The 27,356-nt window shown below is 37.1% G+C and overlaps 3 protein-coding genes and 2 long non-coding RNA genes across 6 annotated transcripts; 4 read left to right on the forward strand and 1 right to left on the reverse strand.

Annotated features, from left to right (window-relative positions):
• Nucleotides 1-3,422: 3,422 nt before the first annotated feature.
• On the forward strand, nt 3,423-10,305 carry LOC113753633 (mitogen-activated protein kinase kinase kinase 5). The gene is made up of 11 exons (XM_027297834.1): nt 3,423-4,123; nt 5,142-5,759; nt 5,833-5,920; nt 6,667-6,729; nt 6,809-6,972; nt 7,269-7,344; nt 8,223-8,282; nt 8,362-8,487; nt 9,113-9,322; nt 9,407-9,504; nt 9,715-10,305. The coding sequence occupies exons 1-11, from the start codon at nt 3,582-3,584 to the stop codon at nt 9,773-9,775; spliced, it is 2,106 nt and encodes a 701-aa protein (XP_027153635.1). The 5' UTR covers nt 3,423-3,581; the 3' UTR covers nt 9,776-10,305.
• A 1,263-nt stretch (nt 10,306-11,568) lies between these two features.
• On the forward strand, nt 11,569-12,211 carry LOC113753662. The gene is made up of 2 exons (XR_003465053.1): nt 11,569-11,753; nt 11,914-12,211. It is a non-coding gene; the product is annotated as an uncharacterized LOC113753662 (long non-coding RNA).
• A 3,221-nt stretch (nt 12,212-15,432) lies between these two features.
• LOC113753409 (peroxidase 10-like) lies at nt 15,433-17,264 on the forward strand. 2 transcript variants are annotated; one of them, XM_027297552.1, is made up of 4 exons: nt 15,433-15,694; nt 16,057-16,248; nt 16,354-16,519; nt 16,658-17,264. In XM_027297552.1, exons 1-4 carry the CDS (start codon nt 15,470-15,472, stop codon nt 17,065-17,067), a joined length of 993 nt encoding a protein of 330 aa, XP_027153353.1. In that variant the 5' UTR covers nt 15,433-15,469; the 3' UTR covers nt 17,068-17,264. The 2 variants fall into 2 exon arrangements, with proteins under 2 accessions (XP_027153353.1, XP_027153354.1); XM_027297553.1 differs by lacking the exon at nt 15,433-15,694 and adding an exon at nt 15,752-15,960 and having other exon boundaries at nt 16,658-17,263.
• A 2,097-nt stretch (nt 17,265-19,361) lies between these two features.
• Nucleotides 19,362-24,389, forward strand: LOC113751250 (peptidyl-prolyl cis-trans isomerase CYP40-like). Its single transcript, XM_027295187.1, has 10 exons — nt 19,362-19,671; nt 20,343-20,843; nt 21,115-21,202; nt 21,313-21,365; nt 22,427-22,531; nt 23,131-23,206; nt 23,605-23,642; nt 23,758-23,830; nt 23,907-23,972; nt 24,175-24,389. The coding sequence occupies exons 1-8, from the start codon at nt 19,501-19,503 to the stop codon at nt 23,815-23,817; spliced, it is 1,092 nt and encodes a 363-aa protein (XP_027150988.1). The 5' UTR covers nt 19,362-19,500; the 3' UTR covers nt 23,818-23,830; nt 23,907-23,972; nt 24,175-24,389.
• A 2,352-nt stretch (nt 24,390-26,741) lies between these two features.
• LOC113753817 lies at nt 26,742-27,356 on the reverse strand. The gene is made up of 2 exons (XR_003465086.1): nt 27,310-27,356; nt 26,742-27,156 (listed from the first exon to the last, which is right to left on the reverse strand). It is a non-coding gene; the product is annotated as an uncharacterized LOC113753817 (long non-coding RNA).

Here is a 27,356-nt window from a genome sequence, read left to right on the forward strand (position 1 = left end):
TTAGTAACTATGTTAAAATTAAAGAATATTTTCGTTTGCATAAAAAAGTAGGCTAAAAGCAGAATCTAGAAGTAACTTAAGACATGCTTGTAAGTTTTAGCTTTCTTAAATCTAAAAAATCTATAGCCATGTTTTCAAAATCAGTTGAAACTGCAACAAAATAATTTTTTGAAAATCAAAAGTTAAAATGAAGTATTTAAAATTAGGAAAAATCGTTCAAAACGTCCCTCACATCTTGTAAAATAACTTTTTTCATCCCTCACTTTCAAAAGTAATTATACACCCCTTACAAATTCATATTAATAAATTTAGTCTCTGCCTAGATTTCCGACTAGTTTTCTGTTGGAATTCACTACGTGTCTTGCACGTAATTATTTTTTGAGGGCAAAATTGTTAAATTAAATTTTACATAATCCAATTCATGGTTCCTCACATTTCACAAAATGAAATTTTTTATCCCTCACATTTTACAAAATAAATTATTTCATCATTCACATTTTCAAAATAGATTTTTTCATCCCTCATTGATCATGTGTGCGAATAATTTTTTTTTAAATCCATGCATATATCTATTTGATTTCAGGTGAAATCAAATAGAGATGTATTACATGTTATCCGTACTACTCAAGTGAAATCAAATAGATATATACATGAATTTAAAATTTTTTTTAGTTATTCACTTATATTTATTTTATTTTACTCGATAATTAAAAACAAATAAGACATTTAATCCTAAATATTATCGAATGTTTATATCAAAATAAATTTGGATAGAAAAAATAAACAAAGAAAAATATGATAAAAAGAATAAGTGATTGGCACTTTCAAATTAAAGACAATCACAAGGCAAATAATTCAACTCTTGGTCTTAAAAGTGACGAGTAGAAATTTTAGATTCAAATTGCAATTTGTTAGCATAACTATAGAATTCGAATTAGATGGTATTATTATACAACTCAATAAATAAATTATTACCAAAAGAGATAGTCACAAATATTGAATAGGTTCACATTGTGAAATCATATAGATATTTACATAAGTTTAAAACAAAATTATTAGTTTTAAATTCCTGTATATATCTATTGAATAGCATATATATAACTACGATTAGCCTATTTAGGTGAAATCAAGTAGAGATATATTATACGTTATTCGTACTATTTAACTGAAATCAAATAGATATATACATGGGTTTTAAAAAAAAAAAAGATTATTGGTGCACATGATCAATAAGGGATGCAAAATTTATTTTTAAAAATATGAGGGATGAAAAAATTCATTTTGTAAAATCTGAGAGATGAAACAATTTATTTCGTAAAATGTTAGGGATGAAAAAATTCATTTTGTGAAATGTGAGGGACCATGAATCGGATTATGTAAAATTTGATTTGACAATTTTGTTCTTAAAAACTGATTACGCGTAAGGCACGTGGTGGATTCGAACATAAAATTAGTCGAAAATTTAGGTAGGGACCAAATTTGATCAACGTCAATTTGTAAGGGACTCAAAATTACACTTTTAAAAATGAAGAACAAAAAAAAGTCATTTTGTAAAATATAAAAAATATTTTGAACGATTTTTCCTTAAAATTAATTGAGAATATGTACTAAATCCACTTATTTTATCTTTTGCATAAGTAACATGACAGAAAAATGGATTTAAACCAATTTGCAGTCAAGTTCAACAATCCAATTGGAACCTCATTTACCATATTCACATGCATCATCCCTTCTTTTTTTTATTTATACAGTACATATTTTTTGGCTTGCAAATGAAGAGAGTCAAATGCAAAGTATAGTGAGCGTGGAAAATTTTCTCGGTCTTCCGGAGGCAGGCTCCGTAGACTTTCTTTATTGATTTCTTCTCTGAGGCTCCGCCAGGCTTACTGGGTTCGAGGTTGTACGGCGAACTGTTTGGCATTCCGTGCCAGCCCCTATGCGACAGGCGACTGGGTCATCAGTCAACACTATATTCCGATAACTGTAATATATAAAATTGGAAAATGCTACTCTATTAAAATAAAGTGAAAGATAACTCAGCTGCGCGATGGTAATATAAAGTCGAAAAATGTTACTCAATAATTTTTTTTTTACTTTATAAATTTTTATATTTATATTTATCGCTTAAACTTGTAATTTTTAATTGCTTCTTGCAGGTAAATTTTTGGTGTTTCATCTTTAGAACGAGTTTCACTGATAGAGAGTTTTTCTACACAATTTTCTCTTATGTCCAGATATGCCCAACGGTGGACGGAGTAACAACTAACAACTAGGAGTATTTTTATTTTTATTTATATTTAAAAAAAAGAACAACTAAAATTATTAGCAAATCAAAAGTGCCAATTTTTTATACATTATTTGTAGTTTAAATTCTAATATATATATTTTTATCGATTTTGCTTAGTTTTCACTTTACACCCCTAGTTTCTTGCATGCATCACTTTGTCCCCTTAACCTTATAATCTTTTTCTTTTTGAGTAACAAAATTTATTTTATTTTATTTATAAACACTCAAAGTTAAACTCGATTATCTAGTGTGTTGTATGTGCTCTTTCCTAGTTACCAAAGCATAGAAAATAGCACTTGATTATGAGTGTAACTTACAAGAAAGGTTGCTTAAATTATTTTTTCTATTTTCAAACTAATCATAACTAATCGTACATTTCTAACAAGAAAGAGTAAATTTTTTGATATAATAAGAAGGTAAAAAGTTACTTACTTTACAAGATAAAAAAGAAAAATCCAAGTGGACTTTGGGCTTGTTCATAAATGGGTATAAGGACTTGGTTTTAACCTTTGATTATAAAACAAATTGAGTAAACCTTTTATACACTCACGGTGCATACATCATCATGATTGGAATTATTATGTATTTAACGGTGAAAGTGTATACACAATCAGTGTGTAAAAGATTAATTCAAAAAGAAATTTGATTTATTTAAAGACACAATAAACTAAAAACTAATTTTTTTTTGGGGGGGTTCACTTCTAACTGTAATTTTGAGAACTAAAAGTAATTTGGAACACGCTTTTTGTGAAGTCGTTTGAGGTTGGTAGTTGGTACTTAAAAATCCAAATAGACAGAGTGAATTGAACTACTTTTCTCAATCCCGTTCCACTCTATACGAGGATGATAAGGGAGAAATTTGTGAAAAATAGGGGTGAACAAATTGCAAAAAGGGAAAATGAGGAAAACAGAAACAGAAAAGAGAAAAAGTCTAACTGTCGACCTTAGCTAATTTTAAAAAGTGGCAGGACATATTGACCTTTGGAGGGAGACAGCCTCCTTCTCTCTCCGCGGTCTTCCCCACTCCTCCATTTTTATTTTTTTTTGGGTTGTCTGGTGGAGCTACGTTCTTCTCGTAACCGCGTTTCTTCAGATTTTTGCTTCATCTTCTTCCTCCTTGATTAGATTTGCATTTTGTTTAGTGAATTTTAGTTTGTTTTCTTGATTCAATTAAGCTGCATCTTCCTACGGTTGGTTGGTTCTCATAGCTCGAATAAAATTTTAAATTTTGCGAATTGAAATCCATAATTTCCTTGCCCATGAACACCGGAGCGACCATATCACCGTACAATGCATGCCCACCACATTGTCCTCTCCACTAACAATGAAAAAGCCAACAGCCAGTTGGTTGCAAAACGCATTTTCATTCTCCTCGTCTTCCTCCACCAAATCAACTTCCGATGATAGCATAATCAGCGGCCGCTACGCTGCAAAACCGTCTCTGTTCTCCAGCCGCGGTGGTCGGAGCGGCCGTCTGCTCACGCGAGCCAAAAAGCTCCGGCATTTGACCGATTGCGACGTCGAATTCTCGCGCAGCACTCGGGCTTCTTTCGACGATTCGCCTGCTAGATTATCTATGGGCGCTTTTTCCCCAGCTGCTGCGGCTGCCGCTCCGCCGTCTCCTCAACCCCTTCCCTTGCCGGAATTGCAGATGTTGCTCCGTCGTGATTCTAAATCTGCTTCCGACAGGACAATGTCAAAAAATGTCCCTCTGCCGTCGCCGGGGGAGGCGCATCAAAGGGAGTCTGGCGCAGAGGAGAAAGAAAAAGAGAAGAGCGATTGTCTCAATGGAGTTATGACTAATGATGCAGCCACGTCGAGCAATGCGGCTGGGAGGTAAATAGGAAAATAAATTGATACTTCTGGCTCACATTCCAAGTAATGAACGTTAATGATTCGTTTTATTTTATATACCTACAATTAATCATAATTGCACTTAAAAGCTTGGTTTTTTCTTGCCCTTCACAAGCTCAGAAATCTTCAGCATTTTATTTGGCTTATTGGAGGCTGGTTAGACTATAAATATCCTCCATTCTTCACGGGTGAATTTTTTAAAAATGCAATGCTTCGTTTCAAGCTTTAAATGAGATTCTGAAGATGGTCGGTTGTGTACATTTTCAGCTCGGTTGGAATGAATAACTATTAAGAATTGGTTGTTTAGGTATCAGATTATGGCAGACATATTTTTTCGTTGCCCTGATTATACTCGTGCTGCTTTTTGGTTAGAGAGAGGATTAGCATGGTTGGTATTTTTGGAAATATACTCATTTGACAAGTGGCAAAGCTTCAAGATTAGAGTTTTAACGAGAAATTTTAATTTATTAGGAAGGTGCTACAGAGATTGCATCGGAGAGATATAACACTAGTCAAAGGCAGCAGAATATGTCAACAACCTGTAAATGTGGGTTAATGCAGTTGAAAATCCAGATTTGGATGCTCAATCTATTCTTATCCAATCATTTATTTTTCATACTTTAAGCTTATCAATCTAGAATTTATTTGCCTGAAACATGACCTGTTCTACATGTGGATTTTCAATCGTTTGAAATTTTTATTCTCAAACTCTTTGGAGCAAAAACCAATACTAGGAGCAGAGATCCTGAAGCCCATCTGTTGGTTGAGTTGGATGAAAAAGTTATAAAGTTAAATATCTAGAATTATACACTTTTACTCCATAGGGATCTTTAACAATTATGTTTTTAAGATAATTGCAACATTTGATTTTTCATTGCACCATTTGCTGTGTCTTTCGTCATACAACTAAACCACTCCATTGGATTTGCATTCCTGATGCCCTCTGAATCTGGAAAAGCTTGACCTTTATCGATGTTGTTTTCAAATCATGCTTATGCAGGTTAATAAGCCAAGATGCTCAGAAAAATGTAGAAAATACTGACAATTGGTCATCTAGGAAGTCACCTCCAAAGGTGAATGGTTCAGAGAGAAATCCCGATAACTATAGAATGAGTACTCCCCTTAGTGCTCCTGCTAGTCCTTATGCAAGTCCTGCACTTAGCCCACACAGAAATGCTGGGGATGTTTTGACACCTCAGTACATGACTCCACCGAGTCTTTTTCAAGTTTGGTCTGCACCAGAGATGCCTTCTCTGGATTCAACACTAGTTCCTGGATTCTCCTATCAAAGCTCCTCTGAGATAGCTGCTTTTCCTGTAGATAATTCTTCACTGCCTAGTCCAAAAATTAACCTCTCCAAAAGTCCTAATGGGCCTGCATCACCATTGTGTAACAAGCTATCAAGTGAGACCTCAGTGCCACGACATGATTGCAATGCTCAAGCCAGTGTCAGTGTCCATCCCTTACCTCTCCCTCCAGGATTTGCCATGGCTTCACAGCCTACCCTTATTCCCCAGCTAACTCCTAAACTGGATATAGCTCCCATCAAAAGTCAGTGGCAAAAGGGAAAGCTCATTGGGCGTGGGACTTTTGGAAGTGTTTACGTGGCCTCCAACAAGTATGGAAATTCTGAACATTTTTCCAATTCTTTTCTATTTTCTATACATTTGCTAGATTGTTCTTTTTGACAGAAAAACTGGAGCTTTATGTGCAATGAAAGAGGTTGAAATGTTGCCAGATGACCCAAAATCTGCTGAGTGCATAAGGCAGTTAGAGCAGGTAAGTTTCGAGTATGCATTCTGTTGTGCTGTGTTTTACTTTGTTGGTCTTCTGCTTGATTCTTTAGCTTGGTAATTCATATTTGAAAAATACAGAGTGTGCTGCTAAATCCGACTTTTTCTGGCTGCTTCTATTAGCTGATAATGACCATCCTATTGGCCAACACAACATTTCAAGTTGGCAACTTTGAGAATATTTGTGTTCTATCTGACAAAACTTTTAGGAAAAGCATGAAAACTGCATCCCATCCATCATGTCCACAGTGATATTGGCAAGTAAACGACAAGAAAATTATTTGTAGTAGAAAAAAAAGTGTATCAGTTACAGCTATTATTGTAATTAAAGCAGTCACAGCTCCTTGTTTCTTTTCTGGTTAGCCATGCTTCATGAGAATATGCTAATAATTCAATCAGTTGAATGTACAACTTGTTTGTGCACTTTTTTAAGGGCAAATTGTGTTCATCTCTTTTCAAGGCATTTGATTAAACACACTTAACAGATCACTCTTGATTAGGTTTCAAACAATATTTTAGTGTTATATGTGTTCTGATGACATTTGTGGGGAATACTACATTTCCATGTACTTGCATGCCTATTTTCTGAAGCAAAATTAGTTTTTCCCTGCATTTTGCCTTTTGTCTTTGATGGTTTGAAATTAAGTACCAAAATTTTGGCTACAGGTTCCATTTTCTACTTTTCAAGCCACAAAATTGACTGTTTCTTTAAATGTTATATCATTGTCTCAGGAAATTAAGGTTCTCAGTCATCTCAAGCATCCGAACATTGTGCAATATTATGGTAGTGAAGTAGTAAGTATTCCAGTGGGCCATTCATTATGCTCCTCAGTGACCTCTTTACAGGCCTTAAGGCAATTTCTTGATTCTGTAGGTTGGTGATCGGTTTTACATATATTTAGAGTATGTTCATCCTGGTTCAATCAATAAATTCATTCACGACCACTGTGGAGCAATTACGGAATCTGTTGTACGGAACTTTACTCGCCATATTCTTTGTGGGCTAGCTTACTTGCACAGTACGAAAACAATACACAGGTAAATTCAATACTCCAAAGTCTGGTTTCAGGATTTACTAATGCGGCCAAGTGGAGTCTGGCGCGGTAGATTTCCTGCTTCTTTGATTTGCCAATAAATGGATTGTAATAAGGGGAGCCTTTCCACGCCTTGTGCATCTGTTATTAGAGATTGTATGAAGATTTCATGTTATACTCTGCTGTAACCTTTGCCTGTTTTCTATTTCGGGTGATCCCCTTTTGAATTTCTGTCGTAAGACCTACATCTGAGTTTAGAGATTTACTTCACATAAATTTGACCATCACCGGATTTTATAGGGATATCAAAGGGGCAAATTTGCTTGTGGATGCTTATGGGGTTGTGAAGCTTGCTGATTTTGGGATGGCCAAACATGTAGGTGATGATTTCTGTATCTACTACAGTTTGTATCATTTTGAAATGAAAGAAGGGAAATTATTGTTTGTTAAAAAAGGCCTATATATACAAAGAATTTTCTTACTTGTTTTTTTGGAGTTTGCTGTTGATTGAACTCTTCAGTCCTCAACACCCGCCCCTTTTCCCCCTCTCCCTCCCTCTCTCTCTCTCTCTCTCTCTCTCTCTTCCTGTTTTGCGGCCAGGCAATGTATTCAGCATTCTCCTTAACTGTTGTATGAACATTGATACTTGTTGCATCATAATATTTTGATACATCATATATTGTTGGGTTATGATTTGGTTAAGGCAACAGCAAGGGTAGCTAGCTAGGAAAGCTTTGCGGTGTTGGAGGTGAGGATTGCCTTAATTCTTTCTACAAAATCGACGTTAAGTTCAGTGTTTGGTGAGGTTGAAGCACATTATTTGATCTTGGGACATTCATAAAATATGGTTATAAATTTTTATGCTCTTTATAAAATATAGTTGAAGCACATTATATCAATTATAAAGAATTTTTATGCTCCTAAAGTAAAAACAAAAAGCTGTTGAGGAATCAAACTTTGTGGAAAAATATCTCAGCTTGAACATATAGCAAGTTGTTATAGAGCCTTTCCTTGCCAATGAAACATCAGTACTGCACTTTTTCAAGGTTGAATTTCATAGTTCCAGGGAACTGTAAGATTAGATCTGAGGTTTTGGTGGTACCAACGGAAGAATTATTGATGTTGTGATCATGTCATCTGATGTCATCTCTTCATATATTGAAAATTCTTTTGTTGCTATTTACTTTGACTTCTTGTTGGCAGGCTATTTCTGATTTTTATCATGATCAAACTTAAAGGTTTCTCTTTCTGCAGCTCAGCGGCCATGCTGCTAATCTTTCTTTAAAAGGTAGCCCATATTGGATGGCCCCAGAGGTATAATCTTCTCCAAGATAATGTTTCTGAAAGCACATTGTCTCGCCTTCTAGATCTGATATTAGTTTATTTCATGCAGCTCTTGCAATCTGTGATGCAACAGGATTCTAATAGCGATCTGGCATTGGCTATAGATATATGGAGTTTGGGTTGTACAATTATTGAAATGTTGAATGGAAAACCTCCATGGAGTGAGTATGAAGGGGTAAGCTCCGATGTTCATTTTTATCGTTGAATTTACTTGATATTAGCTGATTAATAAGCTTGCTTTCTGGTGGTAGCTCCCTCAGAATGTTGGAAAATTCGCACATTTTGTTTGCTTTTCTTGATTCACTTCAAGTGCAGAATAACATTTTTGAATATGATCTCTTTGATAAATTTTTTTGGTTGATTAGCTGGAACCATTTCCTTCCACTTCTTCCTTTGTTCTCTTTCATGATTGAATTAAGCACAACTCATTAAATAGAGTTTGTCTTAATTTCTCATGAGATTGTGTCGGTACCTTACACTAGAACCTATAGGATTTTATGCCATAGTACAAGGCACCTTATGCATGGTACTAACTAGCATAGACAAAAAGAGTTGACTTACTATCATGTATCAGTGTCAGCATGATCTTGTTGTTGCAATATGTTAAATAAAACTACTAAAATCAAGATTCCAAGGAATTCTGTCCCCATTTACATTTATATTTTTCTTTTTCTCTAGAGGGATGGAGGGAGGGAAGAAGAAGAAGGATACGATTAATACAACACGTGTACTTATGTTCCATTTGCATCAGAAAATTTTGATTCAATTTTTAGTCTTTCATTTGAGCTTGTAATCTGCAGGCTGCAGCCATGTTTAGGGTACTCAAAGAGACCCCTCCAATACCTGAAAATCTGTCAGCAGAAGGGAAGGATTTTTTGCGTTGTTGCTTTCGTAGGAATCCTGCAGAAAGGGCTTCAGCTAGCACATTACTGGAACACCGTTTTGTTACAACCTCTCATCCACCAGATATTTTATCCTGCAGTCTGTCTCTTAGTGGGATGAAATTGAGGGTAAACTACTTCAGCACATTGTCCTAATGGATGGCTTCTCCATGTTTATGGTTTATTATTGTTTATGCTATTATGTGTTGACAGGATGATGCAAGTTCCCAAAGAGAGCGCTCAAACAGTAAGCTTGATCAAGTCCCTGCATACTCAGATATGCATATTGCCAAAGGAAAACTGACTGACAAGTAAGAGTTACTCTATGCTTTAAAATGTTCATTAATATTTTATACACCATCTTTGCAAGTTTTTACTTTTACAAGCAGGTCTATATTAATGCCAAATCATCTCTAAAATCTTGTCATTTCACCACATTCATGTGAACCATCTATTGTAAGCGCTGACTACTGAGTCGGCAGTTGAATTAGTGTTAACTTTGAAATGTCCTTGTGCTTCAGCTACATTCATGGTTCTCTTGCTCCAGTGAGATTGGCCAACGATGTCGCTACAAAACTTTAACACTACAGGTGGTAGCCCTGTCATTCACCTCATTCAACATTGGAGGTCCTTCCTAGTCCATCTCCACACTTGGATTCTGTTATGTGAAGTTATTCATGAAGAGAGGCTAACAGTGAACCATTACAGAAATGGAAGGCGATCTAACACTTGTTTTAACGTGGTTTTCCATAAAGACCTCAGTTTACAGATGCATTGGAACTTATTGTGCTCTTGTAGGTAGCTTGCAGCCATAGGAATTGCTGTCAGTAGGCTCTTTGCCTCTTTGTTTCTGTTCATACTTTGAGAGATAGAAGCACAATAGTCGCAGGACCTGGGTTTTCAGAAGTAGGAGTTTGTGTCTATTCACAAGGTGTAGGGCTTGAACAATATAGCAGCAACCAAAGCCCAATTATGATTCTTCAGTCAGAGAATTCAACAACGCGGTTCTTCTCTGATGTGGAACGTTTATAAGCATGCCGGGCCAGAGTTGAAAGAATTGTAAATATCATTTTGAATATTTGATCAAGTCACTGTGCTCCTGCTCTTCAGGATTTTTTCTAGCAAGACAAAATTTACTTGTCAACTAATCCACAGATTAAAATGTAGCCAGCATGTTTGAAAGAGGTTGCTGTGTGTGTCCCACTTCCCATCTGTGGCCCTCTCCGTGCGCCTCTGTTGTCGGAAGATACTCTTTGGGAGGAAGAAGATCTACCATTATAAGATCTGTGGAGAATAGTAAGCCTTCTCCTTCTTCTTCTTGGACAGATAATATCACAAATTTGAGCTGTTGCAGCAACAAGACATGTGCCATTTTTCGTTCCTAACATTTTTGTGACTGAGGTGGAGGATGCTGCAACTTTTTTTTGTCTTTTTTTTATTTTTTTTATTTTGGGGGTAATTAACTCTTTTTAGTGGTATAGTGAAAACGTACACACTAGTGAGGGGGATCCCTACAGCTAACACACAAGTATATCAAACATGCAAACCTGCAATAAAAGCCTATAACTGCCGGCAGACTAACACACCGAGAATCAACAAACGCAAAAAGAACTAGAAACAGGAAATGTGCAGCTTTTTACAAAAGGCATCTTGATATGCCTTGAACACCTTCCAGCCAGACGCCAATTCTTCAAACATCCTTCACAACCTGCTCAATCACAACAATCAAAGAACATGCAGTAAAAGCTTTTGACTTGGCCCATTTGAATTTTTATCTTTAGGAACTTCTATGGAAAAAATTTGATGGAGGTAAGATAAAAAGGTAAATAGAGCATACATATGTTTAGAGAAAACTTAAAAATTTTAGTGTGTAAACTCACATTCCAAACAAGGGTGCAACAAGGTGTGGAGCCACTACCGAGTGGAGGAGGGTGCAACCGGAGAAGCCTGTGAAGATTTTTCACAGAGCTTATGTATTGTATGCGCCCAGTAGGATGGTGGGAGCTAATGTTTTGATGACTGATGCACAAACCACGAAGTCAGCAATCCATCTAAGCATCCGTTTCGTCGAACGATTAATATTTGTTTGTCCATTAAACTAAAGAGGAAATAGCGCGCGAAGCGAACGCGAGGGACCTTCTTCCAGGGCAATCCGAGAAACGACATCGTTCCGGGCATGGCGTTTCGTTATCGTGAATCGTGTAAGATTAGGTGGTCCCAGGTCAAAGTAAAGTCCACTCCGTCAAAACTACTAGTTAACAATGGTAAGAATAAAGAATTAATTCTAATTGAATCATCCGGAAAGGTAAGCGGGAAAGCCATTGATTAGGAATTTAGGAATCGGATACATATACGTATATATATATATACAAAGTCCTCCCCACAACACAACAACGGTAGTCACTACTGCTACTGGCCCATCATCCATATCCATCCACGCTTCTACGTCTTCACCGACAAAAAAGAGTGCAAGTTTTGAGATGGAACCTCCCCAGGTCCAAGCAATAGACGGCAACTACCCTCCACAGAAAGATGCGCAGGACAAAGTTATGAATGAATGGTACTTTTACTTCTCCATTCTTGTTAATCCTTTCTAGTTTCTTCTTGAAATTCCCATCAATCCTTTCGAGTAAAATTACAAGATTTAATACTGCTAGTTAGCTGTTGCCATTTTTTTAAATAAATTTTTTGGTTCTTTTAATGGGTTTTGTTTGATGCAGTTGTTCTTGCTTCTATGACTGCTCGGATAGCCGTCTCGAGTACTTTTGCTGCTACGACCTCTGTTAGTTTCTAGGATGCCACGGGAGTACGTTTACAGTTTATCGACTTCTTTTGCTTTAGTTATAAGAGCTGTCATTTTTCTTGGTGTTCAACGGAAGGAACAAGTTTATGGTCTTTGTTCTTCGTTCTTCAGATCTGTTTAACTTTTTATTTCTCTTTCGTTTTTTATTTGTGGCTGATATGATATGATCATTTGCGTTGTGGATATTGATTGCTCGAATCATGGGATTTTTTATTTTTTTTTTCTTTGTCTTGATTGGGCCTTGTTCTGAAACAAAATTGCATGGAATTCGGCCGACCCATTAGGAGCTTGTCGGGAAAAATTCACTCCGACTTGTGATTGAATGCTGCTGGGGATGGAAAGAAATAAAAGGGAGGAATCATGCAAAAATAAAATAAGAAAAGGATAGATAAGAAATCGAGATTTATATGGATGATCGAGTTATACTTCATTCCTTTTTAAATGCTTGGTCGACTGTGTATCGCATTGGTAGGGTACTAAGATCAATGGTTTTGATGTAAACTTAATTCAATGTTAGTACCACAAGTTGTAAGGTATTACCATTGAACTTCCATGCATATATCTTTAGATTTTTATAGATATAAAAAAGTGAAAGATTGACAGCTTCCGAAGGCATCAAGGGATTTTGTTCCTTTTTTTTTTTTTTTTTTTTTCTCCTTTTGTAAGGGGATTTTATTCGCTTTCTAGCCAATGTTCCCGAATCCATTGTCATTTGCGCCTCTTAAATGTGTATAATTCATGCCTCAATTCATGGCCGGATATTAGGTATATCAATCTATTTGGATAGCTCAAATTTGCCAAATAACTCATTTTTCAATTCACTTTTTTATATTTTTAATCACCTTTTTATCTCATCTCATGTACATTATATCACAAAAAGTGTTATAATAATTATTTTAAATAATACTTTATTCAAATGGCTGACGAGTAACTACTTAAAACAATTATTTTTATCATTTGTAGAATAGAAAATAGGAATGTGACCCACGTTATAATTTTAAACTATAAACCACTTTCGGCTGGGAATTTCTTCTCAAATTTATGATTAACTTATCTTTCGCGAATATTTAAAATCTTGAGGTATGCTACTGGAATCCTGTTACACACACACGTACGTTTTTTTCTTGGTAAAAACTAAATTTAATTCCATTTTCTTCCCTTAAGAGGTACAAGTGCAAGCCCGTCATTTGTGCTATACTGTTGGAGCAGCAATTTTAGCCCAAACTTCCTATTGGGCCCCTTTTTTACCAGTCCGCTGGAGCTACTCCAGCTAGGCCTGTCAACGGGTCGGGTCTAGACCCGGATCCGGACCGGATCCGTGAAATTATTGTGGGTATGGGTAGGGATTTAATTCCGTTTCCCGGATCCGGATCCGGATCCGTTTTGTCAAACAAAAAAACGGGTCGGATACGGAATATAGTATTCCGACCCGTATTAGACCCGGATCCGGATATAAATGAATTAATAATTTAAAATATATATATTTATCAATATAATTTGATTAGGGTGATGTATTTTAATAAAGTTAATTTGATTTCTTTTCTTATTTGGTTTTTTCTTTGCATTAGTTAGAAATTAGTTTACAAATATATTTTTTCTCATTTTTATTAGAAATTATAAATTTTGGTAAATTTGTTCGGGTAGACCCGGATCCGGATCCGGGACCTGCCGGATCCGGATCTGGAACATAGAATAAAAGACCCGTCGGGTAAACGGGTCGGATCCGGATCCGGCACAGTAATTCGGGTCCGGGTCCGGAATAATGAATTCCGGCCCGGACCCGGCCCGTTGACAGCCCTAACTCCAGCCAGCTAAATTCTAATTTGCAAACTGAAGCTAAGGGTTCATATGGGAGTTGACGATTTGAACAGAAAAGAAAGGAAAAAAGAGAAAGTTTGATTTTCTTTTGTTTGTGAGTTTTTAGTAAGGGAGAAAAGAAAGGAAATGGAATGATGAATAGTAGGCAAAATTTTTCCTCCCAAATTGGAGAGAAAGTTAGAGGAAGCTTGTGAAAATTTTTTAAAATTCTTATTTTATCCTTAAAAATATTTTGAACAAATATTTCATGACTTTCATGTCCAAAATCATTCCACTAATTCTCAAAACGTCTAAATAACATAACAATCTCTTCTCTTCTCTCATAACTTAAGTTTTCCCTTCTTCTCTTTTCTGACCTAAACTCCCAAACCAAGCCTAAAATTTCGATCTATATCTTTGTTCGTCAAACTAAATAATAACCCTAATCCGAAATAATGCTCAACCACTGAAAATCACGTGCTTAATGAATCAAGAGCGGATGTTGAGGCTATTTTGAATATAGCACAACTGACTTTTCAAAAACCACTCTTGAAATTAGTGGCCATGCAAGCAAAACTTGATAAGAGACATGTAACATGACTCGAGATATAAGAGTGCAGCGTAAACTACTACTTTTTTCTGTGTCTCATTTGGAACAAAACACAATACCAACAAATTATCAACATTTTTCGTGGCCACTATACATATCCCGGCCGTCATGGTCACTTTTTAATTAATCAAGTGGTCACAGTAGCAAGAAACTGAACCACATCCAATGTCCCTCGATGCGATGGTGCGTCTGCATTAATAAAAATCTCCCAGTTGACCTGAATATTTGCACGATTCCAACATAGGCGCATATGATTATTGGCCTGTTCTCTTTGCACATCAGCGAGATCTTTCATCTCATTCGCTGATCGTTTTGGTTTTGAGCAGAAGATATATTGATGCAACTAGATTCTTAACAGGTAAGTTGCAAATTGCAGCGCTTCTAGACTCTTAACAGATAAGTCACGACCATAGTAGTAACAAATGTGGAGGGAAATGATTCGGTCCAGAAAAGGCAGCATTTCAGCACTGCACAGGCCACAGGTTGACGAGCTGCTATTACCTGCGTAGATTAAGTCTTCGTCGTCTCATCATCCAGTCTACTTAGCTAGTTAAAAAAAAAAAGTAGTCCTTTTAATGATGAAAAGAGCTCGGTCGGTACAGTTCTCTCAGCACAATAATTGGGGAGACAAATGCAGAGCACCAGCATCCCAGTTTTTCTCCGTAGAAAAACTTTTTTATGTCCGACTGAATCTTGAGGTTTGATTTATGTAGGTAGATAGTCTATTATTGATGACTCGGTGTATTGTGGAGAAATATATGCCTCATCCCAGCACTCAGGATTTGTATACTTAAAACACCTTGAGGTGGTGCACTGCTGACTGTTATCTTCACTCCCATGAGAGAAGTTGTGGTGTTCCGCCCAACTGGGTTGAAAAACTGGAACTTGAAAGTGACATCTTACTTCTTAGTGACCTTGCCACTATCCGCTCTCAATTCTTTGCGAGGGAGCATGCATATTAGAACGAGCTGCTCCCTTCCGTTATAAATTGGACAGATTTTCCTTTTCATCTGCACAGCCAATTAACTTTCGAATCCGAGTTTTATTGCACTTGTGCCACCGAAATATGAGTCCTAGTAGAATAGTTGCCTATAGACCCTCAACTTTTGCTTGGTTCTGCATCTTTTTTCTGTGTTGTTCTGTTCATGGTCAACTTGATTACAAGTTTTACGATGATGCTTGTCCCAACTTAACCAGGATCGTTCGCTATGGTGTCTGGTCTGCCATCTACAACGAAACTCGAATGGCTGCCTCTATTCTACGCCTGCACTTTCATGACTGTTTTGTTAATGTGATCACACTTCTTATCTCGTATGCTTTCCTCACCTTCGTGCACATTGAACACCACTAACTACTTTACATAAAGTAAAAACAAATCACCGAAGCGAATTTCCGTCCGCATCAAGACGCCAAAAACTTCAACTAAAGAAGGAACTGAGCATACAGCAAAGTTTTTCATTCTTGTGTGACGAAAGAAGAAATTAATGTTGTCTTGAACGAGTTGCATAATATGTCAGGATCAACTGATGCTATTACTAATTACTATCCGCATTAATGGTACTTTAAGAATAATCTTGAATTCACAGTAAAGTACTTTGCCTGCACAAGTCTCTAGAGCTTGATGGTTAATTTAGATTACGTTTGGTGGTAAAGGGGTGCGAGGGATCTGTGTTACTGGACGATAGCAGCACAATAAAGGGGGAGAAGAATGCAGTTCCTAATAAGAATTCAGCTAGAGGATTTGAAGTCATTGATGCAATAAAGGCTAATGTGGAGAAAGCCTGTCCATCCACTGTTTCTTGCGCTGATATATTGGCACTTGCTGCTCGAGAAGCCGTCTACCTTGTAAGGAACTTCTCCTTGTTCTGAGTTCCACTTCCATTTGCATTTCTTTGATCAATGTTCTTCTCCTAATAAATTTACCCAAGTACATAACACCAATTTTCTCAGGCAGGAGGGCCGTATTGGCCTGTGCTTTTGGGCCGCCGAGACGGCCTTACTGCCAGTGAAGACGCGGCCAACACACAGCTACCCTCACCTTTCGAGTCCCTGGCTAACATCACCGCAAAGTTTACTGACAAGGGACTCGATATGAAAGACGTGGTCGTGCTTTCAGGTACTCTCTCTCTTCTTTTTTTTCCTTGGGGGGAATCATCAAGTTCAATTGTCCTGATATGATATCTCCTTTCATAATACCTTAATGCAAAAAAGCTTAATCCTTTAATTCTTCGAAATTTGCAATTTCAACCTGCAGGTGGACACACCATTGGGTTCGCTCAATGTTTCACCTTCAAGCCGAGGCTATTTAATTTTGATGGGGCGGGAAATCCTGATCCAACTCTAGACGCAACGCTTCTAACCAGTTTGCGTGGCTTGTGTCCAAATGAAGCCAGCTCCGATTCCAATCTGGCTCCACTGGACGCAGCCAGCGTGAGCAAGTTCGACAACTCCTATTACAAGAATCTCGTGAACAATTCTGGGCTTCTTGGGTCTGACCAAGTTCTTATGAGCGACAACACTACAGCTGCAATGGTCTCCTACTACAGCAAGTTCCCTTTCCTCTTCTCCAAGGACTTTGGGGTGTCAATGGTAAAGATGGGCAATATTGGTGTGCTGACGGGGCAGGATGGACAAATAAGGAAGAATTGTAGAGTTGTGAACTAGAAAAATGTCGTTCAATTCCTGTAAATCATCAATGGTTGTCAATTATGTTTTCATGGCTTTTTTTGTTTTTTGGAATTAATGCGTCTTTTGTTATAAATCCCCCAAAGTTGCATTTTCCAGATGCATTAGTAAATTATTCATTTTCCATAGAACACATGTTCTATTTACGCTTCACGCTTCAGTTGAGTTGGAGATTGAAGCCATACCAGAGATGTAATCGATTCGAATCGAATTCGAGTATCGCTATATTCGAACTATACTCGAGTTTGACTCGATATGCAAGAAGGATGTTCGAGCGAGTAGTATTATTGAAACTCGAGTTCGAGTTTCGAGTTCGATGATTGCTTTCAGAACTGGAACTCGACTCGCACTGGCTCGAGTCAATGCGAGCCTTATTGAGTTTGAGTCAGAAATTTTTATTTTTTTAATAATTTTTTAGCGAAAAGACATTATTGTTCTTTAAAAATTTTCATCCGATCTGAAACATTTCGTAAATACAATCACTCTTTTGGATATAAGAATAATTTCATAATAATAATATATTAAAAAATTAAATTTAAAAAGCTCGATAAGACTGGACGAGTCTTATTGTATTGTATTTGGATACTCAAACTTGACTTACTCGATTTATCAAACAATTCGAACTCGGTTAACCCGAATTCGAATCAAGTTTTTGATTGAACAGTTCAGTTGGATTACAATCCTAAACCATAGTACATGGGATGGGATAAAAACGCAAGTAGTATTTGTTGGACCAATAGTTGTTCGCTCTCGCCGTGTTCTTATTTTGCACAAAAAGTAGTTGTAGTTGTACTAGTACTACCATTCATTTAAGGCCCGAAACCATAGGCCTTGCTTGTATCCGTATCAATGTCCCAGCAGGAATAGTAGTCCACGCGCCATAGCCATAGGCAGTGCTATAAAAGCAGTAGTCCTACTTTTGCCAGTAGTCAAATGACAAGTCCGCTGCAGGAGACAGACAAAAGCCCGCTGTATGGTTGGAGGTCTCCCGTACGGTGTCCGGGCTTAAGGCTGAAATCCTGTAAGCTCAATTCTTATCCTATTCCTACCAGTCTATTGCCAGTTCCACGCCACCACCAGGACCCGGCTTGGTTGGTTTTTCTCGAGATAGCGGTCGTGATAATTTATGCACGAGCCAATTATGGCGAGGAAGTGATAAAGAAAAGAAATGCACTCTGACAAGGAATTTTCTTCTTCTTCACACGACCTAGTTAGTTATGGTAATACAAGTTATGCATTTTGATAGCCGATGGCTTTTGTATGCATAATAGTAAAAAAACAAAATGAGATTTTTTTTTCTAATCGGTGTCCACTTCATTGCATTTTATTTTTTTAGTAGGAGTTTGTTTTTTATCAGCGTCCACTGAAAATTTATTAATACACCTAATTATAATTAATTTACGATATGAGCACACACATCCCATTTATTGCATCTCGTGTATTCACACACTGGTTATATCAAAATTAATAACTGAAAGTTGAAATTTATTGAACAGCTGTTGTTAGCCGAATCCAAATGATTAACTGATATCTTGTGTTCCCTATTTTTAAAGACATAATTGAATTTAAATAACTACATTGTGCTTCACTGGATTTTGCCTTGAACTTTCATCAATATATTTAGTTGGCTAACAAATTAAAGAATTGGGGCTTAGAACGATTAGTTGCATTAGCTGTTTTTTTTTTTGTTTTGAAAGAATATTTAGTTAACTATATGTCCATAATCGTTTTGACACAATCTAAAGGTGAATGTTGGATGATTTGGAAGAAAAAGAAATTCTTCTGCTCAAATTAAAATTAATCTTATATTGATTGACAGTGAATAAATTATCATTATTAAATACATGATAATTTATCTAAATTTAAATTTTGTTATCCAACTGTAATAGTAATATATATACTAATCATCAATATGTATGTAAGATTCACTTCTCGAATTAACCATAATTGATGTGATACAATGTAAAATCAATCCAATCTGAACACAGGATTTGTCGGAGGCAATAGACTAGTCGTTGCAGCACCATATATTCCCATGGGCCAGTAGCAGACCAGGCCCCAGAGCAAGATCAGTCGTCGATTTGGTGGTGTCCTTCGCGTCCCTAATCCCGCCCATTGCTGGTCCACATAACATATAACCTGGTAAAGACGAATGTTGCCTACTGGAAAATTTAAACGGTTTCTTCGCTGCACGACTCGTACACTCCTCAAAAGTGGCCCCACCAAATCCCAGCTCCGCGACAAAAAAAAAAAAAAGGGGAAAAACAAAAAGACAGTTCTACTTCTGCAGATGCTCTACCGCTTCTCCTAGTACACTACTACCACCACCACCGCCACTAGGTAGCAGCAGAGCAGAGAAGCAAAAGAAAAGCTAAAGGCGTGGCGAACAAGCTTTTTCCCGGTTAGAGAGAGATGGGGAATCCGAGATGTTACTTGGACATGAGCATTGGGGGAGAGTTGGAAGGAAGGATAGTGGTGGAGCTTTACAGTGACGTTGTCCCTAAAACTGCCGAGAATTTTAGGGCTCTGTGCACTGGCGAGAAAGGCATCGGTCCTCATACCGGCGCTCCCCTCCATTTCAAGGTTTCTCTTTTCCTTGTCCTAGTGATTATCTCAACTCTAATGCTACAGTTTTCTTTTCAACATATTCATTACATATGCCAACTTTCTGCAATGTTTTTTGTATAGGTTTTTGTGTTGTATCAGAATTTGCTTTTCATTTTTTTCCCCTTTGTGAAACACTAAAATTATTTTTATATTTATTATGACATAATTTCTCGAGTTTCGACTTACTTGCTTCCGTTTTAATACCGAAGTAGAAATTTCAATTTCGTTACGAGCTTTTTTACAAGTTCGGTGGTGTCATATGAAGTTACAAGCTTGCATTTTTTTGTTTTTAGAACCTGTGCAGTTCGCGTGTTTGTGATGTAAATGTTGTTTCGAGTGGACGGCTTTGCATTCTACTGTTTCACATTGTGATTATCTGCATATTTTATTAACCAAAAAGTTAGTACAGAAAGATAGCATCGCCGAAAATATAAAAATCGGTAAATCAAGTCTAAAAGGCTTAAGTTATAGTGAGGAACTCCCACCTTTAGGCTCCGTCTGAGTAGCAGAGAATGTCTGCAAACAGGTAAGTAATTCTCTGACAAAGTGAAGTCACTGGGCAAAAAAAATTAAAATTATGTCGTTTCTGAATGTTTGTCTAACTGGAAAAAATTATTTAAAAGAAAGGTGTGGTTTCATGGATGCAGGGCTCTTGTTTCCATCGTGTTATTAGGGGTTTCATGGTACAAGGTGGTGACATTTCTGCCGGAAATGGAACTGGTGGTGAATCCATCTACGGCTTGAAATTTGAAGATGAAAATTTTAAACTCAAGCACGAAAGGAAAGGGATGCTATCCATGGCTAATTCTGGTCCCGATACTAATGGTTCTCAATTTTTCATCACTACAACTCAAACCTCTCATCTGGATGGAAAGCATGTTGTGTTCGGGAGAGTAATCAAGGGATTGGGCGTGATTCGTTCAATTGAGCATGTCACCACGACGGAGGCTTATTATCCGACTCTTGATGTCATGATAGCTGATTGTGGCGAAATTCCTGAAGGTGCAGATGATGGGACATCTAATTTCTTCAAAGATGGTGACTGTTATCCTGATTGGCCAGCTGATCTAAGCATGAAACCAGATGACATTTCTTGGTGGATGACCGCTGTAGACTCTGTAAAAGCTTTTGGAAATGAAAGATTTAAGGTACACGTCTAGTTAAGAGCCTATTCATCATATAATAGCCGTGTAAATTTAAGCATGCTGGTCTTTCAGTATTTGCTTAGGTGTTAGCTTTGTGAAACGAGAAAGTACAATAACATTCCCATTTACTTGACAGCTTTTTGTGTAATTTCTCCAAATAGGCCACATTATCCTTCACCTATGCCACCAAATTAGATCATCGGCCTGTATTTTATATTTGTTTAAGCCTTCTTTATTTTGCATATTACTGGATGGCCTAACTACTCTGATACAGAAGCAAGACTTCAAAATGGCTCACAGAAAGTACTGTAAGGCTCTTCGCTATTTGAATACATGCTGGGAAATGGATGATGTTGATGAAGGTTAGTTACTTCATTCTCTGCCCAATGACAGTTAAAACTTTTGACAAGCAGAAACTAGGAATCACCAGATGACAAGTCCTTCTAACTTTTGTAACTGTGTGATTGGACAGAGAAAAGTGATTCCCTGAAGAAGACCAAGTCTCAGATATTTACTAATTGTTCTGTAAGTTATTTTACCGTGATGTCTGAATTGTAATTGCTCCAAGTTAACTGACAATGTATCAAATTTTCAAGACGATTGTACACCTTGAAGATCTTCATACAATATTATTCAAAATTACTATCCACATATTCAAATTTGGCTGGTAGCATCTTTTGAATTGTTCAACCATAACGTACATTTGTACTGGGCTAGTACTTTGAAAATTGGGATACTTTGCTTTGCTTTCTAACGAAAATACAGAATTCTGACTAAATTTTTGTCTTTACTGCAACCTTAGTTCAGTTCTCTACATGCGATTTAAATGCTCTCTTTTGTTGTCCTGGTTGAACGATTAATTTATGCTATCCAAGTTCCATCAACTATTCAAAACATCTCACCAGTGCTGAGCTATTTTGCTTCCTTTCTTCTTTTTCCTTTTGTGCAGCAGTTTTTTACTGATTTCAACATTGCAACATTTGTATCACAAGCAACATGGTTGATTAAGATTTTCTTATGGTGTACCATCTGTCAGCATAATTTGATACTGAAAGTATCTCATGTGTTGAGAATGTCTCCAACATCTTTTTTTCCAACTAGTTTGTGCAACAGCACATTCTTATTCAAATGCTGAACTTCTAACCAAGGAGCATCCTCTACTTTACTTGTGTATAAAACTCCACTATTCTCATATATTTGTTCAATGGCTGTCTTTTCAGAATTTGATCTAAACCTAAAAATACAAATAGCAGAATTCTTGTTAAATAAACAATAGAAATTTTCAACTGCTGCTATGTGGTTTTAAACTTTTATACGTCAGACTCTAATTGCTGTATACATACACATACACACAGAGGAACACACACACGTGTGTGCGTGCGTGTACTTTGTCCACACTTTTTATTTTCCTAAATATTTATTGTATCCTAGTTGAATATGAACACTGCCACTTGCATTAGTTGCATATAAATTAAATGCATGTGAAGCATTTACCCACTCCGTTTTTTGTATTGGAAAGTATCTTGAGAAATAACAAAGTCAGTGTTCTATTTTGTTCTGCCAATGTCTTTACTTTTCCTCTCCAGGCCTGCAAGTTGAAGTTAGGAGATCTTAAAGGAGCATTGCTAGATGCAGACTTTGCCATTCGTGATGCAGATGACAATGTAAAAGCTTTCTATCGCCAAGGTCAGGTCAGTGGTTTCAGTAGCTTTAATTAAAATAGGCTAAAACTAACCATTTTGTCTTTTTAACTTTCTCAACTTTTACTCTCATCCATTTAATTGCAATGTTTTGCCGCTTATTTGCAGTATTTGCTTGCTGTGCTTTCACCATTTAGGTTGCTTGCCATACTATAAAGAACTTGGCATTCTTTCTTGCTGGTGATTATAATGTAGTTTAAGCAATATTTTCTCTTTTGTAAAGATTAGACAGATTTGAACAGGATAAGTATTTACCTGTTGTTGAGACTTGAGATAAACCAGTATTCAATTAAAATAATGAAAATTTCCTCTCCCCCTCCCCCCCCCCCCCCCTCCAAAAAAAAACACAGGAATGTATGAGAGAACTTTTAAGAAGGAGTGGTCAAATTTTATTCATAACTATTTGCTGCTTGTGTGCATTCTCACTTGTGTTTTATATGTATATCCTTATCTGCGTCATCTATATGCCATGTTTTAGCATGTATGGCTTGCACTATTTCTTTTGTAGATTGATCTACTTCAGCTGGGTAGACATTTGCACTTGATCAACTGTTTTGAAGGCCTTTAATCTGTCCTCACTAAATTCTCAGGCATACATGGCACTCAACGACATCGATGCAGCAGTTGAAAGTTTCAAGAAGGCACTGGATTTGGAGCCAAATGATGGTAAATAGCATACACTATAGATGTTCATGAAATGGAAGACCAAATTTTGGATAACTGTATTGAGTTTTGACGCACTAATTGAAATATTTCAGTCCTGCGTAGATTTATTCCAGACATATGACTAGATGGATAGTTAGACATTAAACTTCTTTTTTTTTTTTCAACTTGCAAATCTCCACTGTTGGAAAATAGTTGATATTATCTGGCTTTAGCAGAAAAAAATTTGTTTAGAATGTAATAATATCCATAGATTTTGTGAAGGTTTGTATTTCGGGTCAACAGCAATTAGATGACTAATCTGAAAGAGCAGGGTTAAATTTATGCTTAGAGGTAGTACGTTAAAATATCTACCGTCTCCTATAAATGATCAATAATTGCATTACACATACTGTTTTCAGGTGGAATAAAGAAGGAGCTTGCAGCAGCAAGGAAAAAGGCCAGTGAATTTGAATCTTGATATCAACAGCTTCATGCTAGACATTGTCTTTCTTGTCAAAATATCCAAATACAAAAATGTAATCCGACTCCCAAAAGGGCTTCTCAAATTGCAGGTTGCTGATAGACGTGACAGGGAGAAAAAGACTTACTCAAGAATGTTCCAGATGAGCTAAATGCAGATGAATGGTAATTTGAATTGATTTCTTGGATACTCTTCTTGACATGGATAGATGGAGATTTTGAATTACAAATTCATTTGCAGGCAGTATTCAACAGTTGTCAGGTCTTCTGTACATGCTAGGATACATTGATTAACAACTGAAATCAGGTACTTTCACCTGTAGTTACTTTTGTCAACGTGAAGATCGTTATTTGTTTCTTTCAGAAGATGACTTTTTGTGCTCTGGCCTCTACTTTTCTCCCTCTGACATTGCTGCTGGACATACTGAATTGCACAAGATATGAAATTTAGTACATTTGTTTCTGCTCTCAATAGTAACATGGCAAATCATTTTCTTTCTTCTATACAGGCAGTCTTTTTGTGGAGTTCGAGTTATTTTGAACACAAACATGAAATTTCAAACACCAAATAGGGATAATTATACAGACTTGAACTCAAAGCGATGTTATGTGTCAAGTAGATCGCAAGTACATGTATGCATCTGACATCATCTGAAGTATGTTTTGATCTTGACTACCAAAGCTCTTATTCCGCAAAATGTGGATAATTTCTTTTTCTTGGACAGATAGCTGTTTTTACTTCTTGATATTTTAAAGCTCTGTTGTGGTTGCCTCTGGCTAGATTTGGCCTGTAAGTTGACCTGAACTTTTGGGAGACTGTTTTGTCCATTTCTGGAGTGGAATCTTGCCTTGAGATTTTGCTCTTGTTCTTCCCCTTCTGCTGCAGTATGTTGATTAATGACCCCATGAGCAGGATGTTTCCTTTTGCTTGATCCATTCTTTGAACACAAGTTCTGCAATCTTCTGGCAGCTGTCTCTTGACTTTCCTCGGCTGCCTGTTTTTGTTCCATAGAGACTGCAATTCGCCATTCTGCCAGCGAAGTTTCGTCTCTAGCTCGTTTTGTTAACGCATGGTACTCTTCTTGAGTAAGCTTGACCACAGTGTCATCTGTCTGGAAAAGGCTGATGTAGCGTTGTGCTTCATGAGCTGATGCAGCATAAGCTTCTGATTCAAATCGTATTGCTCTAAGGGTGAGTTGCAAAGTGCGAAGAGTCTGCCTCCTTAGACGTAGAACTTGTTTCAGTTTCAATCTTGTTCTGTGTTTTTCGTCTCTTTCCATCTTGAGCTCCTCCATCTCTTCCTGCGTCTGTTGCAAGACCTGATTTATCCTGTTGATCATTGTTCGGATCTTCAGTTCTTCCTCCTTCTTAGCCCTGATAGAGATACTCAACCTTTCAAGCTGAGACTCGAGCTCTGAAATAGCAACGTTGGATGGGGATGTTCGGCTCTTTGCATCTGCAAGTTCTGACTGTAGCTTTTCAAGCTCATCAATCACAGGTCTGGAATCTAACCAGGATTGTACCGCCTCATCCTTAGCCTTCGTGAGTTTCTCCTTCAGTTTTTGTAGTTCTGCCATCTTGGCACCCATTAAGGTCCCAATAGTTTCTCCTGGTTTTCCTTCCTTCACTTCAGACTGATCCTCCATTTCGCCATAGGAGTCCATTTAGCTTTTGCGCTTATGAAGAAAGGTACTCATGTAGTCATGTTGAATTGAGCTGAGTTCGTTTCCAATGCGTGGACGTAGAGCAACCTTGTTTATTGGTTTTTCCTTTCTGTTTGGTTCCCTGCGAGATTGGACTACGATGAATTGACAGGTTCCATAAATATTCAATGAACAATACTCGACATGAGCTTCTGAGGATCTTAGGATTTGTTTTCCTTAAGCGGGTTTGGAGCTTTGGGGATATCGCCTTGTTTTGTAGGTTTTGGGATCGGACGCTAGCCGTTAGAATTTTGGTTCAACATTTACGTAGGACAAGATGCCAGTCAGTCGGCCGGGGCAGCATCATCTGTCTTATGCTTTCTTTAATTTCCCCGAATCAGCTATTACCTAATGAATTGGTTTGGCTAGCTCGAACCCCCTTTTAGCCATTCGTCTAAAGACGTTGGTTACTGATACTAAGCAGATTAAACAATTGACAACAATAAGCGTCTTGCGATTTTATTTGCTTTTTAAGGGCAGAAACAACAAATGTTTTCTGGCTGGGGACTGGAGATGTGGTGCGGTGGGGTTTAGGGAGACGGGGAACATGCAGCCTGGCGCTGATGTCTCCAAGGCCTGTTGACGCCTCGAGTCAAGGCCTGTTTGATAAGTTAATTTAACATTTAAATTTAATAAATTTAGATTTTAATATATTTAAATTGTTCGATAATTAAAAATTGAGCATCTGAATTAATTAATTGGCATTGAATTTTTTAGGTAAAACTTGTTCTCAAAATTAAGTGTTAAACTATTCACTTTTCATTGAATGTGGTATGTATTCAACTATGTTAAATTTAATACTTAACAATTCAATAATTTAATAAATTTAAATTTCATATTTTAATTTTATCAAACGCACTTTTACTATGCATTTCCCTTTGCGTGTCTTTTGAAAATGAGATTGGCCTGCGACAGATATGTGCCACTAGGCCCACCACTCACCCTGGGCCTGGGAGTGGGTTGCTACTGTACAAAATCTGTTTGGTAACTCAACTCGATTTTTCCATAGCGTTCCTAACAAAATCAAAAGTTTTATAGGGTAAGAACGCCAGCCCAGCCAAGCAACATTTGATCGAGTACTTACTCTTGATCTGACTCAAACTCTCCACCATCTTTTTCCTGCTAAACTTTTGTTTTATTCCATTAATCGGAAAGTTTTATATTACATGGCATTAGTTACTAGATATTTCCAAAACATATTCACGTATCTTAGCTCATAATTTTTTTTGGTAATTATGTTTTGTTCTAAGCCCGATGCTAGCGAACTCTCCTACTTTTGAGCAAATTGATATTGATACCTGCGTCAATTATGAGTTTGGTTTTTTTGTTTTGTTTTGTTGGTAATACACTGAAACTCCTTGTGGAAAAGTCAGTGAAAAATAAAATGTTTTGACATGCGTGAGAATCGAGCAATTAATGATCTCTCAACCATCTGAGAGAGAAATGAATGCTTGGAATTTTTTAGCCCGGCGAGAAAAGGATATTAATCCTTTGGATGCTAGTAAAATGCCAACAAAACAAAACCAAAAAAAATGCTAATAAAACATTCTAAGACGAGAATCGTCAGTTGGCTAGTCGGAGCTTCCTTTCATCCGAAAGCAGCTTGGCAAATTGTGTAAGAGCTTCTTCGTTGGTGCCCTCTCCTTGAACAGCCTCAGATCTTCCGGTCTCCAAATTCACCCTCGACACTGGCTTCTTCAGCAGGCTGTTGCCAATCTGGACTAGAGTCTCCATATTTTCCGTGGTTGCGACATCAACTGATGATGCATCCCCAGTCAATCCCTCTTCCTGTTATTCAAAGACCAAGTGGCCTCAATTAGCATGCACTCGTGTTGTGGTTTGATGCTAACATTCATTAAAATATGGTCGCGGGTATATGGAAACTTATTATTATTAATTAGCACGGCACTTGTTATTTTGGCTTTGTGTTTGTTTGGTTACCTGGATGCGAAGGTAATTTTTCTCACTGCCAAGTGATTGGAAGAGGG

The sequence above is a fragment of the Coffea eugenioides genome, chromosome 11 (genome assembly GCF_003713205.1).
Source record: "Coffea eugenioides isolate CCC68of chromosome 11, Ceug_1.0, whole genome shotgun sequence".
NCBI lineage: Eukaryota > Viridiplantae > Streptophyta > Magnoliopsida > Gentianales > Rubiaceae > Coffea > Coffea eugenioides.

Excerpts from the sequence above, each read along its gene's own strand:
- LOC113753633 (XM_027297834.1), top strand. The coding sequence starts at position 3,582 with ATGCCCACCACATTGTCCTCTCCACTAACAATGAAAAAGCCAACAGCC. Across the intron at positions 5,921-6,666 it reads GCATAAGGCAGTTAGAGCAG|GAAATTAAGGTTCTCAGTCA; the intron begins GTAAGTTTCGAG and ends TCATTGTCTCAG. Across the intron at positions 9,323-9,406 it reads TTAGTGGGATGAAATTGAGG|GATGATGCAAGTTCCCAAAG; the intron begins GTAAACTACTTC and ends ATGTGTTGACAG.
- LOC113753409 (XM_027297552.1), top strand. The coding sequence starts at position 15,470 with ATGAGTCCTAGTAGAATAGTTGCCTATAGACCCTCAACTTTTGCTTGG. Across the intron at positions 15,695-16,056 it reads TTCATGACTGTTTTGTTAAT|GGGTGCGAGGGATCTGTGTT; the intron begins GTGATCACACTT and ends TTGGTGGTAAAG. Across the intron at positions 16,520-16,657 it reads AGACGTGGTCGTGCTTTCAG|GTGGACACACCATTGGGTTC; the intron begins GTACTCTCTCTC and ends TTCAACCTGCAG.
- LOC113751250 (XM_027295187.1), top strand. The coding sequence starts at position 19,501 with ATGGGGAATCCGAGATGTTACTTGGACATGAGCATTGGGGGAGAGTTG. Across the intron at positions 20,844-21,114 it reads TTGGAAATGAAAGATTTAAG|AAGCAAGACTTCAAAATGGC; the intron begins GTACACGTCTAG and ends ACTCTGATACAG. Across the intron at positions 21,366-22,426 it reads AGATATTTACTAATTGTTCT|GCCTGCAAGTTGAAGTTAGG; the intron begins GTAAGTTATTTT and ends TTTCCTCTCCAG.